Source organism: Triticum dicoccoides, chromosome 2B (assembly GCF_002162155.2).
Source record: "Triticum dicoccoides isolate Atlit2015 ecotype Zavitan chromosome 2B, WEW_v2.0, whole genome shotgun sequence".
Lineage (NCBI taxonomy): Eukaryota > Viridiplantae > Streptophyta > Magnoliopsida > Poales > Poaceae > Triticum > Triticum dicoccoides.
Genome location: NC_041383.1, coordinates 666,843,454 through 666,857,304, shown reverse-complemented (window position 1 = coordinate 666,857,304; position 13,851 = coordinate 666,843,454). Strand labels below are relative to the sequence as shown.

Here is a 13,851-nt window from a genome sequence, read left to right as displayed (position 1 = left end):
ACGAAGAGCAAAGGAGGAGAAATCAAGCTCGAGTGGCAGGGGATCTCGGAATCAACATTGAACCACGGGAATCGACTCGGCTCCTCCGCCGCTCGAGCACCTCTCGCTCTCTCTCCTCTGTCTTATTGAAACAGTGCCGTCGAATGAAATGGGGAAAAGATATAGAGAAAATACAAAAGGAAAAAAAACAGGCGGTCAAGGACCGGGGCGGCCGTAACGCTAACAGGCTGGGGCAGAAACAAAACCGCGCCCGACAAACAGAAAACCAGCCCGAAAATCACACCTCCAAGCGTGAATCTCCGCACGATAACGGACAACAGAGATTTGAATGACAACGGATTGTAAAACAGTCGACCGTAAAGTAGCAAATCCGTTCACAAATTCAGTACTTCGTGAGTCCTGACCAAATCCCACCAAGAAACGCAAAAACACAAAATTAAACCAAACTAACGAATGAACCACATTGATCCCTGAGAAAAGGTAAACTAAGCCAAAGACAGGCGAGCATATCAGGTTTATATGGATGATATTTTTGGGGGAACTTGCAAAACATAGAAATACATCGTTTGCTAAGTTTTATGAAGTGGGTTCCGGTGTATCCATATTCCAAAAATCCTCTCCCGTGAAATTTCTAGTTTTATATTCATCATATTGTTCGAGCGTATATGAAACCATGAATTCCATGAATGTGTTCAAATTTATTTATATTCATCATATGTGAGCGATACTATCTCTCACGAACTTCCCTGCCAATAAGCATCCCACATCGATCAGCCTCTCCTTGGCCATGCATTTCTATGGACTTTCCCCAAAAATGCCAACATCCACACGCATAAATTCACAAATTAAGTACTTCCTGACCAAAATCCCACCAAGAAACGCAAAAACATAACATTAAATCAACCAACGAATGAACCACATTGGTGCCTTAGAAAAGGTAAACTAAGCCAAAGACAGGCGAGCATATCAGGTTTATACATGTCTAAAGTCTACAGAAAGCAGAGGAGCACATTGAAATTCAAACGCAACCTCCATATTCGCCAAGCCGAGCACCACGGTTACCACTAGTTTGCTTCCATCTATCCGGTTATCCCTTCTTCACACTCTTTTCACCATTATCTCCCTTAATCTATCTCCAACGCCGCTAGCTTAACCAGATCAACTACAGATACTGCGCCTGTATTCTGTCTCTGTTCTGCTCCCACCACACCTTTGCCCTGTCCTCGCCAAACCTCTCCCGGCTGAAAAAAGGTTACACGAACATGCATGAGATCGGACTAATCAAACGTGTATGAATTCATACCGATCAACAGAGAAAGGTTTGCAAGTTCGTGGATGATAGGTGGTAGGCATATATACCTGAACCGGACGCGGCGGAGCTCGCGCGTGCCGTCGCCGAGCTCGCGGATGGTGAGGCACACGCCGGGCTCGTCCTGCTCGATCCACTCCGTCGCCTCCATGTCGCTGACGTTGCTGATGGACACGGAGGCCTCGTCGCGGGAGGAGGTGGTGGCGCGCGACGGGTCGTAGGAGGAATGCCCGCCGACCGCCGCGGAGTTGAGCATGTTGAAGTGGTGCGCCCACACGTGGTCGGACGGGTCGGGCACGGCCGCCGCGGACGGGTAGTACGCCGCCCTGGTGGATGGCCCCGCCCCGTAAGGCCCCGACGGCGGGGGCATCATCGCCTTGCAGGACACGCTACGGGACATCGGGTCTTTGCTCGACGAGGATGACGGCGGCGGCGGCGGCATCATGACGACCGGGCTGTCCCTCGTGGAGCCGCCCCGGGAATAGGACGAATCTCTCTGCAAGCAAAGCATTGCACCCAACCAGTTCGATAAGTATGTCATGGATGAATGGGTTCATGAACGAAATGTTTTACGTGCAACAATGCGGACACCGACCAGAAGCGAGTCGTCGACGGAGGACGTCGGAGTGGAGCCCCCCTGCTGCCGGCCGCTGAACGTCTGCACGTTGTACAGCTCAACGATGCGGTCGTAGTTCTCTCCCCACCACCGCTGCGCCTCCCACTTGTTAAACATCTCACGGCTACGTACGCGGCACAGATCACACGAGTTAATCAGTTCAACACTTCAACATGCATGTGCTGGACACATCAGTTGATCAAAAGCTAGCTGAACAATGCAAATGTGCAATTGATATGCGATGAATACCTGAAGCGGATGCGCTTGAGATCGTTGCCGCCGCCGGGGAGCGTGACGAAGGTGATCTGCACGCCGGGCTCCACCTGCGCCGTCCACTCCCGGGGCACGGCGGCGTCCACCCCAGCGGCGACGATCTCGCCGCCGTCCTCCTCGTCCACGCCTGGCCATCCGCGCCCGGTCATGTCCCACGTTGCCGACGAGGCGGCCCGCGCGCTCCCGTTCGCAGCTGCCGCAGTAGTCCTCGTGTACGCGCCGACGTCGCTCGCCGGCCTCGGCGTGAAGGTAGTGTCGTCGACGAAGCCCGGGTAGGGGCGTCGGTAGCTCCTGAAAGAGGGGCTCCCGGCGGCCGCCCCCTTGTAGTGCTTGCTGGAGCCAGAGAACTTGAGCACCATGTCCTTGAGCTGAAGACAACACATTGCACCGTACGTACGTACGCAGGAACGAAACGAGTTAGCCACACACACCACTCACTTCACTTAGTCATTAACCGCTCATGAGTCATGAGTGCAATGTAACATCAGCCATGACTCGAATTAGCATAAGTAGCTACCACACAATGCATGGTTAGTCAGTACCAACAGAAGTGCATATGCACGAATTTTATAAGGATCATGGATGGCCAAAGAAAGGATATGCTTGATGAGTGCTGAAGTGACTTTGAGTGACTAGCTGACCAACGAACAAGTTCACATCAAAGAAAAGAGGGTATATATGTATGGCAAGGCTACATGTCGAGCACAGATTACTAGCTATAGTAGTATAAAGGACCACGCTACGTATCTCTACGTACAGCGAGCTAGCGATCACACTGGATTGATAACAGTGAAATCTTTATTATCCTTTTGTCTGAAGCAAGGAACCACGCAGTGATGCATGCATGCCGTCTCCAAAGTCGGCGAATGATCCCACGCATGCATGCATTATGCGTTGCGTGCGTACTTAAAAAAGCAGGCCCCGTGTTTGCGTGGCCCGGGCTAGCCCAGCCCCAACGGGAGGTGAGGCCCAGCCTGGGCCCTAAAGGGCGGGCCGAGCCGCCGCCGTAGCCCCTGGGCGGGCGGGGGGCGGGACCAGCGGGCCGGCTTTATTCGAAGATGAGGGGAAACAAAGCCGAGGCATGGCTTTCCACGTACCGGCAAAACGTGATGCAGGTTGCCGGGTCCATCTCCAGTCCAGGGCAAACACGGCAGCACATGAACGCAGGCACTGTCGTCGTAGTGCGTCCACGCTAGCCATGGGCTTCTACTGCTAGATCTTTATTTCCACGGCAAAGGGGACGGACGGGCGAATGGGCGGTGGTGAGTTTGAGAGAAAGTGAAAGAATGTCGTCGACGACGGACCCATGGGGAACCGGCAAGCAAAGCGTTCGAAAGGTGGTAGGGGGATGGGGATGGGGATCCAAGCAAAGGAAAGGTGGCTGGCGGCCTTCTCTCCCACCACGTCTACTCAGTGCGCATCGTGTCCTCCCTTGACCAGCCGAGCTTTTTCCCGAGGAATGGAAATGTGGAATGGAGCTAGCTAGCCAGCAACGTACACGCTCGGTACGATACGTGGTGCTAAAGAAAGTGGTCGATTGAACCACTATCATTCACGCGGGCTGCACTACTTTTTGCGTCGGCCGGTCATGCATCCATCCATGGTTCCATCATAATTAGACGCGCCCTACTCCTACCTAGCAGCTAATTAACAGTCATGTCACCGTGCCAAAGTCTGAAGCACTACATTTTCAGATAAAAGAAACCTCTGGCTAGCTGGCCGATCGATCCTTATTATGGAGTAGTAACTAGGAAGCTACTAGTACTCACTTCGCTCATCCATTATCCTCTACTGCTCTATGCGTATGCCACAAATATGGCATATGTACGTGCTGCACAAAGCAACAAGGAGATGCAATGAACCAGGGACAGAAACAACGATGCAGAGGCTAGGAAGAGGACGATCGGTCACGCCAATTGATCGCGTTTGCGTGGGGTGGCGGAACTACTCCACTCCTATAACTGAGCAAGTGCCAAAAAATTGCCAGCGGGAGCAGCCAACAGGGCCAGGGCTTAACCGCCTACGTATGTATAGACAGATAAGCTAGCTGATCTACTTTGTCCGCATATACTACTACATCGATCAACAACCCCGGGCCTTGGCATCTTTTGCCAAACGCAGCGGCTATCTCTGCATGCGCCTAGCCCTATAACCAACTGTGCAGTGCATAGGAGGTTTTAATTCGGCATGCCTTGCTTGGGCAATTCCTAGGCTGACTGTGCCCCACTGTGCTGTAATAAGTACGTAGCTCAGTGCCACACCTCTGCCATTCCCGGTTCTTCCCCTCACTGTCTATCAATATCAACTGCATCCTTCGGTCGATCCCTCTCCCGCTCTCTCTCTCTCCTACACACGCTGACAGAAAATGAGACAACACAAGCATTGCATATACACTGTACAGTATGCACAGGGAGAGGCATAAAGAAGAGCTGGTACTGGCAGGTGTGTCCTTAAAAAAAACGGTGGTACACTCGGTCCAGTAGAGTGGCACGCACCGTGGTACAGTAGTGGTTGGAGAGAGACGGATGGTACGTACCTGTGAGGTGAGAGACCTGACGGCCGGCGTGGCCGCGGCACGGGAGCCGTCCTCCCCGCCTTCCTTTGCGGAGCACGCGATGCAGGCCAGCATCTTCGCTTCCTCTTCCTCCTCCGCTGCCCTCCTCCGACGCTCAACAACACGGGCTAATCACTTCTCGCCGCACTGCCTGTAGAACAGAATAGAGTAGTGTATATATAATGGTGTATTCATCATTAATAACGTATCGTATCTATCTCAGAGCGGTACTGGCATTGTACTACGTCGACCCGGACGGTGCAAATTAAAACTAGTACTAGTACTTGTACGTACAAAAGATTGTACGCGTGCATACGACCAAGTGTATCCATAGGATATGAGAGGGTCAAACATTGCGATCTGCAGGCAGGTCAAACATTAATTGTACTGTGTACTGTAGACGATGTTGCAGGGTGCTACTACTTTAATGCACAGTATCGTACTCTACTAATCCATCTAGAAGAACGTATTTGTATCGTACAGTTGCGTACTGTAAGTCTGTAACAATCCCCGCAGGCGTCATTTCAGCGTCATACTACTGCTCAGTCACTAGTCACTACGCGGACACGGACATCACTGTTCGACGACCACGACACGCCCCCGGCCCGCACGTGCGTGCGACGCCGACGACCGTGGTTAGCCACGTACCCCCTGTCAACGCCCCCGCAAAGCGATCTAGCTGAATTTGCGGCCCAGCAAGCGGCGACACATGAAATCCAACTGTGCGATTAACTATGGCCGCAATAGAGCTCGCGCCGGCGCCTAACCGGGGCAGACCAGCGAGAAGAACAGCAGGAGCGAGGCTGCTACAGTGCCCTGCTAATACTATAAGGAATCGAATGCAATTAACCCATGTCGATTTGCTTGCAGCGTGCATGCATGCATGCACCGGCAGCGGACCAGGCGCTGTTCTAACACGGCAGAAAACACTATAAAGACAAGGTACGTAACAAGACATGGACGGAGACGGAGCTCCGACCGCGCATGCAGAGTGCAGAGTCACGCACCCAGATGCAACAAATCTTCAACGTTCGACCTGTGATCTGCCTGGTCAGGTCAGACTCGGAGAGCACCGCACCCATGACATGGCGTACGTCACATGCATATAAGGAAACAAATGCAAATACGCATGCATGCAGCTAGCGTAAACGACGCACGGCGAAGCTTCTCATGTCTACGTCCTGCCCGCTGCGACTCTACGTAGAGTAGTACTACGCTCGTAGTCTACTCCTCGACGTTTAAATTCAGATGAGCGCGCTGTCCGACGGCAGGACAGAGGAGCATGGGGAAGAAAGACTCGACACGAGACAGCAGCGGCAGCATCAGCTAGCTCGACGCACGAGGCGCTGAGCTGCTACAGTCTATCTCTGCATGTAGTATGGCCCCCGAGATCAACGTATTGCCTGGACATTCTTTGGGGCTGTTTGGTTCTAAACCTAGCCATGCCACACTTTGCCATACAATTTTGCCACACTTGCCTAAGGTTAGTTCTTCAAAATGAAAGCCACAAGTTGGCAAGCCTAAGGGAATCTTGCCACACTTTTTGAGTGTATGTGATGTGGGACCCTAGTGTGGCTTGCCTAAGGTGTGGCTTGAACCAAACACCCACCTAAGTTGGTCAAACTTGCCTAACCTTAGGTGTGGCAACCTTAGGCAAACTTAGTCTCAAACCAAACAGTTTATCTTTTTTATACCCCCCTTCAGGCGCCGGGGCCGGCACCAAAAGCGACCAGCCATCGAGTGTCTGCGCCGCGGGAGCCACCTGCTGATCCTCTTTAATTTTGAACAAAATCTTTCGCTTTGCTAGGAACACTTCACAAATCTAGGCCAGGTGGCGTGTGTAGCTAACCGCTCGGCCTTCCCAACCAACCTTAAACATGCCATTGATGGGGTGATGTTTACGGGTGAGCTCACTAATTAGGAGTAATGGTGATAGCTAGAGTAGCCAGAGGAACACAAAGAAAGAAGAAGGACTGTGGCCAACCACACTGACCGGCCGGTGAGATGATGATACTTACAGTTAGGCCCGGTAGATATCGCCGCTGCTCCTGGCCGGCCCCTTGGCTAGTCTACCCGTCGGGTAAACAGTGTGCGGTGTATCTTGGCGTCGAAAAATGATCTGAAAATCAATGTGATGTAAAGAAAACGATCTGGAAAATCTGGGAAAGAATCTAGTTTTTCTCTAGGGGAAAATATACAGGCGGATGACGTGACATGAGCTGACAAGGGAGGACTGCGTAATCAAGAGCGTATACGTTCGGTTTTGGTGTTAATCAAAACTGAAAACAGCTGTTGGGGGTTTGACTTGTGAAGAACGGAACGGGGAGCAAAACACGCGATGCAAGCTGGGCACGGTTAGACAAAGCTTAACGATCGACACGACACGAAAGCAGAGAGGGAGGAAGCTGGCAAGGAATAAATGGACGGGGAATGGCAAGCGACACGAACGCGGTGCGTCAGTGCCGGCCGTTTCGATTGAGTGCGCACCTTCTCCGCCTCTTGCCGGCCGGCGTGACGAGGAGGGTGCTACTACTAATTAATGGTGATGCTGGTACTATCCTAGAGTGGTTAGAGGACGAGGAAGTACAGAAGGGCGGTGGCCAACCACACTGACCGGTGGGATGGGGTACTTACAGGCAACTGACGGCTTGCCCGCCCGGCTGATACCGCCGCCGTTCCCGGCCGCCCCCGTGGCGAGTTTACCCGCCGTGTAAACGGTGCACCGCCCGTCGTCGGTAATTGTAGGGCAAGGAGCGGCGGCAGAGCCCTTGCCGTGGAGCCGCGCTGGAAGATCGGGCTGGAGTGAGGTGGCCGTGCTGGAAGGTGCTCAGGGTGGAGTGAAGAGTCAAATTAAGGGGGAGGAAGGGAGATGAAAGGTGGTACGGGACAGAGGAGTAGAGCTCGGCTAGCTTTCAGAGTTTTTATTTGCGAATGCAGCAGCGTAGCCTTCCCTTCTGGAAGGTGTAGGCGCCGAAACGAGACTGGAAGAGGAAAACGGCGAGGGGGCTAGATTCCTTTCACAGAAGAAGCGATGGGGAAGACCAGAGTGACTGCGGCTCCAAGAAGACAGAGGATGGAGGAAGGAATGCAGCTGGTGTCGCTCTCGTCTCGACCGTCCGATCGCTGCACGCGCCCCGGTCGATCCGCCATTCTCCGCCGAAATCTAGGCCTGAGGCATGGGCGGCGGGCCCCGTCAGGCTTCGGCCGTCCGATCCGGGACTGGCCGTGCGGTCGCCCACCGCCTGTGGGTCCCGTGCGACAGACCCTCTGCCCGCAGCAGCTATCCTCGCCCTCAAAGGTTCCACTTTTATTCCGTGCAATGCAAACGGGATTTTATTTTATTTTTTCGGTAGCAAACGTGATATTCGATAGGGTAATGCTAGACCTACGTAATTTCGTTTATGTGTTTTATGTAAGCATCAACGTGGATCAATACAACACTGTATTCTTCATCCAAAAAAAACACTCTTATTTTATTGTTTTGTTATCAAATAAAATGATCGCATAGTCTACGGAACTGTAATGTTTATAAAAATTCGACAAAATTTGGGGCGGCTCATAGTGTAGTGTCCGCCCAAATTCAACCGCCCCGTCTTTTGCTACAGGTTCGGACTCAATACAACCATGTAGGAATGGACATGTATACGTAAATTGAAATTTCCGTGCATGTTATCGAACCGTTTATCTCTTTTAGTAAAAAATGTCTGACATGGTAAGTTTGGTGCTACTATATACATATGGATGCACTTAAAAGGGCATTGGATTGTTCTAAGTTCATGAGACCGTGATAGTATCCATAGTCCATCTGACAATGTACGTCAACATTTTTGTTTTATTAAAATGATCCGACATACTCCACCCAACCGCGTTAGTCCACCTCAACAAATATATTCGCTTTGGAATTGTACTATGTATAGGCAAACGCACGTGCACACACGGATATTGGATATATCAAGATTAATCAGTTACAAGTGAATGTCTCGATAGCCCATATTTTGTTGTTGATTTTCTAAAAATGCTCTGGCATGGTCCACCTAACAACGTCCATCCACATACAATGTCGCTACAATTCGACAAATCCATTGACTCTAGTTTGTACTCCCTCCGTTCCAAAATAGATGACTCAACTTTGAATTAACTTTAGTACAAAGCTAGTACAAAGTTGGTTCATCTATTTTGGAACGGAGGGAGTACAATTGTAGTTTAGGTGGTACTACTATGTAGGGAACTGGATAGATATAAATTCCTCATTATAAGAGTCGCCTATTGTGTGTACACCCAACAGTGTGTGTACACCTATTTGATTGTTTTATTAAATAATTATACACGATCTGCCCCCTCAACAAATATGTTACTCGCGATTTACTCTTTTCTTTTTTTGCAGGAAGCGATTTACTCAATAATCCATTCAACATTCCATATGCATGTATGTATCCATTTTCATCGTTTTCATTTGACCTTTTCCCTGCATTTACTTTATAGTTGTACCTTGTGCTGAGCTGTACGTAGCATGAACTCTTAACCACATTGGGTTGTCATCTCTCTTTTTACCATTTTCCTGTCTTTTATTATGACGTATCATGCTACGTAAGTGGTTTTTGTTTTCCTGAGTTTAGCCTAACCAGATTTGGCTGATTTCATCTTTTCTTTTACCCCTTTAATTTTGCGCTTTTTATATATGGCGGTTCCATTCCCACGTATGCAACTTCGTTTGCCAACATTTCTTAACCACATTTGGCAGTCCCCATCTTTTTATGACCCTTTTTCTACCACTTCTTTATGACAGTTTGTCTGTACGCGTTTTCATATACTTACAAGTCGCTAACTAGTTTGACGTGGCGAATGTTTGGATCTTTGTTCGTTCGGCGCATGCAGCCCGCTGCAGTCTTACGTACACTGTAGCCAGAGGATAGTGCAGTACTGCTGTACTGTAGAGGTAACAGCTGATGGATAAGTCTGTGTACTAGGGTCCTTGTGGGGCTGCAGCACATGGTCCTTGTGGCAGTTAGGAGGATAAAGTCCTGGACCATCAAGGACTGGCTGTTAGGATAGAGTTCTGTTCTTGACCATCAAGGACTGTCAGTTAGCATCTTAGACTAGCATCTTAGACTAGCATCTTAGACTGGCATCTTAGCAGCATCTTAGCATATGCCTTGGCTGGCTAGCAGCCTATAAATATGTGTCCCCAACCCCTCAGGTTGGCATGGCATTGTGTGAGAAATAAACCAACGAAAATTGTCCCAACTCTCCTAGTGTCATCCACATCTATCAATGCTCAGGCTGAAAGGTCTAACAAGTGGTATCAGAGCCAGGTTAACCTGCACCCTGAGCATTTCCTGTGAGCAGCCCAAGTCGGTAGCAGCAGCTGCTCCGTCTGCCTCTGGTTACCTTCCTCCCTCCGGACTATCGAGCAGCAGCTCGTCTTCCTCAGCCTCCTCTTCACGCAACAGCCCCCCTGCAGCGAGCCATGTCTGCAGGTCGCTCTCAGCACACGGCTACCTCGAGCATGCGGCACTGGCAAGAGGCCGAGCGCGCCGTGGCAGAGGAGCGTGAGCGAGCGGCTGTAGCAGCGGCTGCTGCGGCGGCAAGAGTGTCGAGGCTGGCTGCAGCGGAGCTGGCAGCAGCCAGAGCGGAGGTAGAAGCAGCCAGGGCGGAGGTAGAAGCAGCAGCAGCAGCAGAAGCAGCCCGTGAGGCTACGGCGGATGCCAAGGCACTCCGCGGCAGCCCCGGCAGCTCCAGCAGCTCCGCGCCTGCGGACGACGGTGCCGACGCAGATCGCGCCAAAGTGGCGCAGGAGCGGACGGCGCAGTGGGCAGCCGAGCACACCCGCGCTCCAGGTGGAGGCGCGCACCGCGACGGCGGCTGCAACGACCAGGACCGCGGCCTCTACGAGGTCCGGACTGTGGTCAGGGATGTTGGTGCCAGTGTTGGGTGGCCTACCCTCACTAAAACCAACTACGTCGAGTGGGCCGGGATCATGAAGGTCAGGCTCCAGGTGCGGCGCATGTGGGAGGCAGTCCAGGACAGCAACGTCGACCACCTAGAGGATCGACGGGCACTGGACGCCCTCATCGCCGCAGTCCCGCCCGAGATGCAGTTCTCGCTTTCCAACAAGCGGACTGCCAAGGAGGCTTGGGACGCCATCGCCGCAGCACGCATCGGCAGCGACCGTGCTCGCAAGTCCACCCTGCAGGCACTTCGTAAGGAGTGGGAGAACCTGGGCTTCAAGCCAGGTGAGGACGTTGATGACTTTGCTCTCCGTCTCAACACTCTGCTGCAGAAGATGGTGAAGTTTGGCGATGCCACCTACACCGAGGAGAGAGCTGTCGAGAAGCTTTTTCGGTGCATTCCCGAGAAGTACAAGCAGATGGCTCGCTCGATCGAGTCGTTGCTGGACCTCTCCACGATGACGATCGAGGAGGCGATAGGTCGACTCAAGGTCGTCGACACCGACGAGCCACAGCCTCCCTCGGGGCCCGTCACCACCGGCGGGAAGCTGCTCCTAACTCGGGAGCAGTGGGATCCCAGCCTTGGTGACAGGAAGAAGGGGGAGCCTTCCTCCTCGACGGGCGGCCGCAAGCGTGGCAAGCAGCGTAAGGCGCGAAGAGGCCCCCCGGGCAGGGCACAAGGACGTGCCGAAGGTGACGCCCGCGGAGGTGCCAAGGACGACGCCGCTGGCAAGCCCAAGCCGGCACAAGACAACAGTTGCCACAACTGTGGCCGGTTTGGCCATTGGGCAAATGAGTGTCGGCAACCACGACAAGGCCAGGCTCACGTCGCACAGGCGAAGGAGAAGGAGACGGCTCTGTTCATGGCGCATGCAAGCATTGAGCTACCCTCGGCGACTCCAGTCGCAAAGGCTTTCATCCACCTCGATGAGCCAAAAGCACACGCTCTTCTCGGCGATGGCTCCGGGAAGGACAAGGCTACGGGGTGGTGCCTCGACACCGGTGCCACCCACCACATGACCGGTCGAAGTGAATTCTTCGCCGAGCTCGACTCCGATGCGCGAGGCTCCGTCAAGTTCGGGGATGCCTCCGCTGTGGAGATAAAGGGCGTCGGCTCCGTCATCTTCACCACCAAGATGGGAGAGCACCGGCTGCTCACCGGTGTCTACTACATCCCCGCGCTAAGGAATTCCATCATCAGCTTGGGACAGCTGGATGAGAACGGCTCACGCGTGCTGATTGAGCATGGGGTCCTACGCATCTGGGATCGCCAGCGTCGCCTTCTCGCCAAGGTGCCCAGAGGTGAAAATCGACTCTACGTCCTTGATGTGCAGGTGGCACAACCGGTCTGTCTCGCTGTCCGTCGAGACGACAAGGCGTGGCAGTGGCATGAGCGTTTTGGGCACCTTCACTTTGAGGCCCTGAAGCGTCTAAGTGCCAAGGAGATGGTGTGAGGCCTGCCATGCCTCGACCATGTGGAGCAGTTCTGCGACATCTGCGTACTGACAAAGCAGAGACAACTCCCCTTTCCCCAACAGGCGAGTTTTCGGGCTAAGGAGAAGCTGGAGCTCGTGCACGGAGACCTGTGCGGCCCGGTGACGCCAGCCACACCAGGAGGTCGACGCTACTTCCTGCTGCTCGTCGACGATCTCTCCCGCTACATGTGGGTGATGATCCTCGGCAGTAAGGGAGAAGCGGCGGACGCCATCAGGCGCGCGCAGGTTGGTGTGGAGGCGGAGAGCGGCCGCAAATTGCGCGTGTTGCGCACTGACAACGGCGGCGAGTTCATGGCGGCTGAATTCGCGTCGTACTGCGCCGATGAGGGCATCCAGCGCCACTACTCCGCGCCGTACAGCCCGCAGCAAAATGGCGTCGTCGAGCGGCGCAACCAGACGGTTGTGGGGATGGCTCGGGCTCTTCTCAAGCAGAGAGGGATGCCGGCTGTCTTCTGGGGAGAGGCGGTGCTAACGGCCGTGTACATCCTCAACCGCTCTCCTACTAAGGCACTCGACGGCAGAACTCCGTACGAGGCCTGGCATGGGCGGAAGCCGGCGGTCTCTCATTTGCGGGTCTTTGGCTGCCTTGCGTTCGCCAAGGAGCTCGGCCACATCGGCAAGCTCGACGACAGGAGCACTCCGGGAGTCTTCATCGGCTACGCGGAGGGCTCAAAGGCCTACCGCATCCTCGACCCAAAGACACAACGTGTGCGCACAGCGCGAGACGTCGTGTTCAACGAAGGGCGAGGGTGGCAATGGGACAAGGCGGTGGACGACGGCTCGACGCCGACGTATGACGACTTCATTGTCGAGTACGCTCACTTCAAGGAAGCTGGGGGAGCAAGCAGCTCCTCTTCACCGGGCACGTCTACCCCGGCCCCCAAAACTACATCGACTCCGGCGCCTGCTACACCGACGACACCACAACCGGTGACGCCGCATACTCCAGCCCCGGCGGTCGCCACTCCGGGCTCGTCTTCATCAGCACCAGCTCACGCAGAGCACAACCCGATGAAGTTCGCTTCCCCGCTCACTCATGACGAGGAGCGGGTCGACGCATGGTATGGAGGCGAACCGCTGCGGTACCGTACGATGGATAATGTGCTCGGCGACCAGCCGGTGCCAGGACTGGTGCCACGTGACCTGGAGGCGCAGCTACAGCTCGTGTGTGAAGACGGCGAACCACGGTCCTTTGCAGAGGCCGAGAGAGACGCGGCATGGCGCGCCGCGATGAAGTTGGAGATGGATGCGGTCGAGCAAAACCGCACCTGGGAGCTTGCTGATCTCCCTCGAGGTCACCGCGCAATCACCCTTAAGTGGGTGTTCAAGCTGAAGAGGGATGGAGCGGGCGCCATCATCAAGCACAAGGCTCGTTTGGTGGCCCGAGGCTTCTTGCAGCAGGAAGGAGTCGACTTCGACGACGCTTTCGCTCCCGTGGCACGGATGGAGTCCGTGCGACTTCTCCTTGCGCTGGCTGCCCAGGAGGGCTGGCGTGTCCACCACATGGACGTTAAGTCGGCATTCCTCAATGGCGACTTGAAGGAGGAAGTCTACGTGCATCAGCCACCGGGGTTTACGATTCCCGGCCAGGAGGGCAAGGTGCTCCGCCTGCACAAGGCTCTCTATGGCCTGCGGCAGGCACCCAGGGCGTGGAA

General features: G+C 53.9%; 1 protein-coding gene across 1 annotated transcript; it reads right to left on the bottom strand.

The window, feature by feature from the left end:
- Nucleotides 1–866: 866 nt before the first annotated feature.
- Nucleotides 867–7,793, bottom strand: LOC119365491 (protein Brevis radix-like 2). Its single transcript, XM_037631132.1, has 7 exons — nt 7,387–7,793; nt 6,771–6,871; nt 4,735–4,903; nt 2,175–2,566; nt 1,905–2,049; nt 1,360–1,805; nt 867–1,241 (listed from the first exon to the last, which is right to left on the bottom strand). The coding sequence occupies exons 3-7, from the start codon at nt 4,825–4,827 to the stop codon at nt 1,163–1,165; spliced, it is 1,155 nt and encodes a 384-aa protein (XP_037487029.1). The 5' UTR covers nt 4,828–4,903; nt 6,771–6,871; nt 7,387–7,793; the 3' UTR covers nt 867–1,162.
- Nucleotides 7,794–13,851: the final 6,058 nt, after the last annotated feature.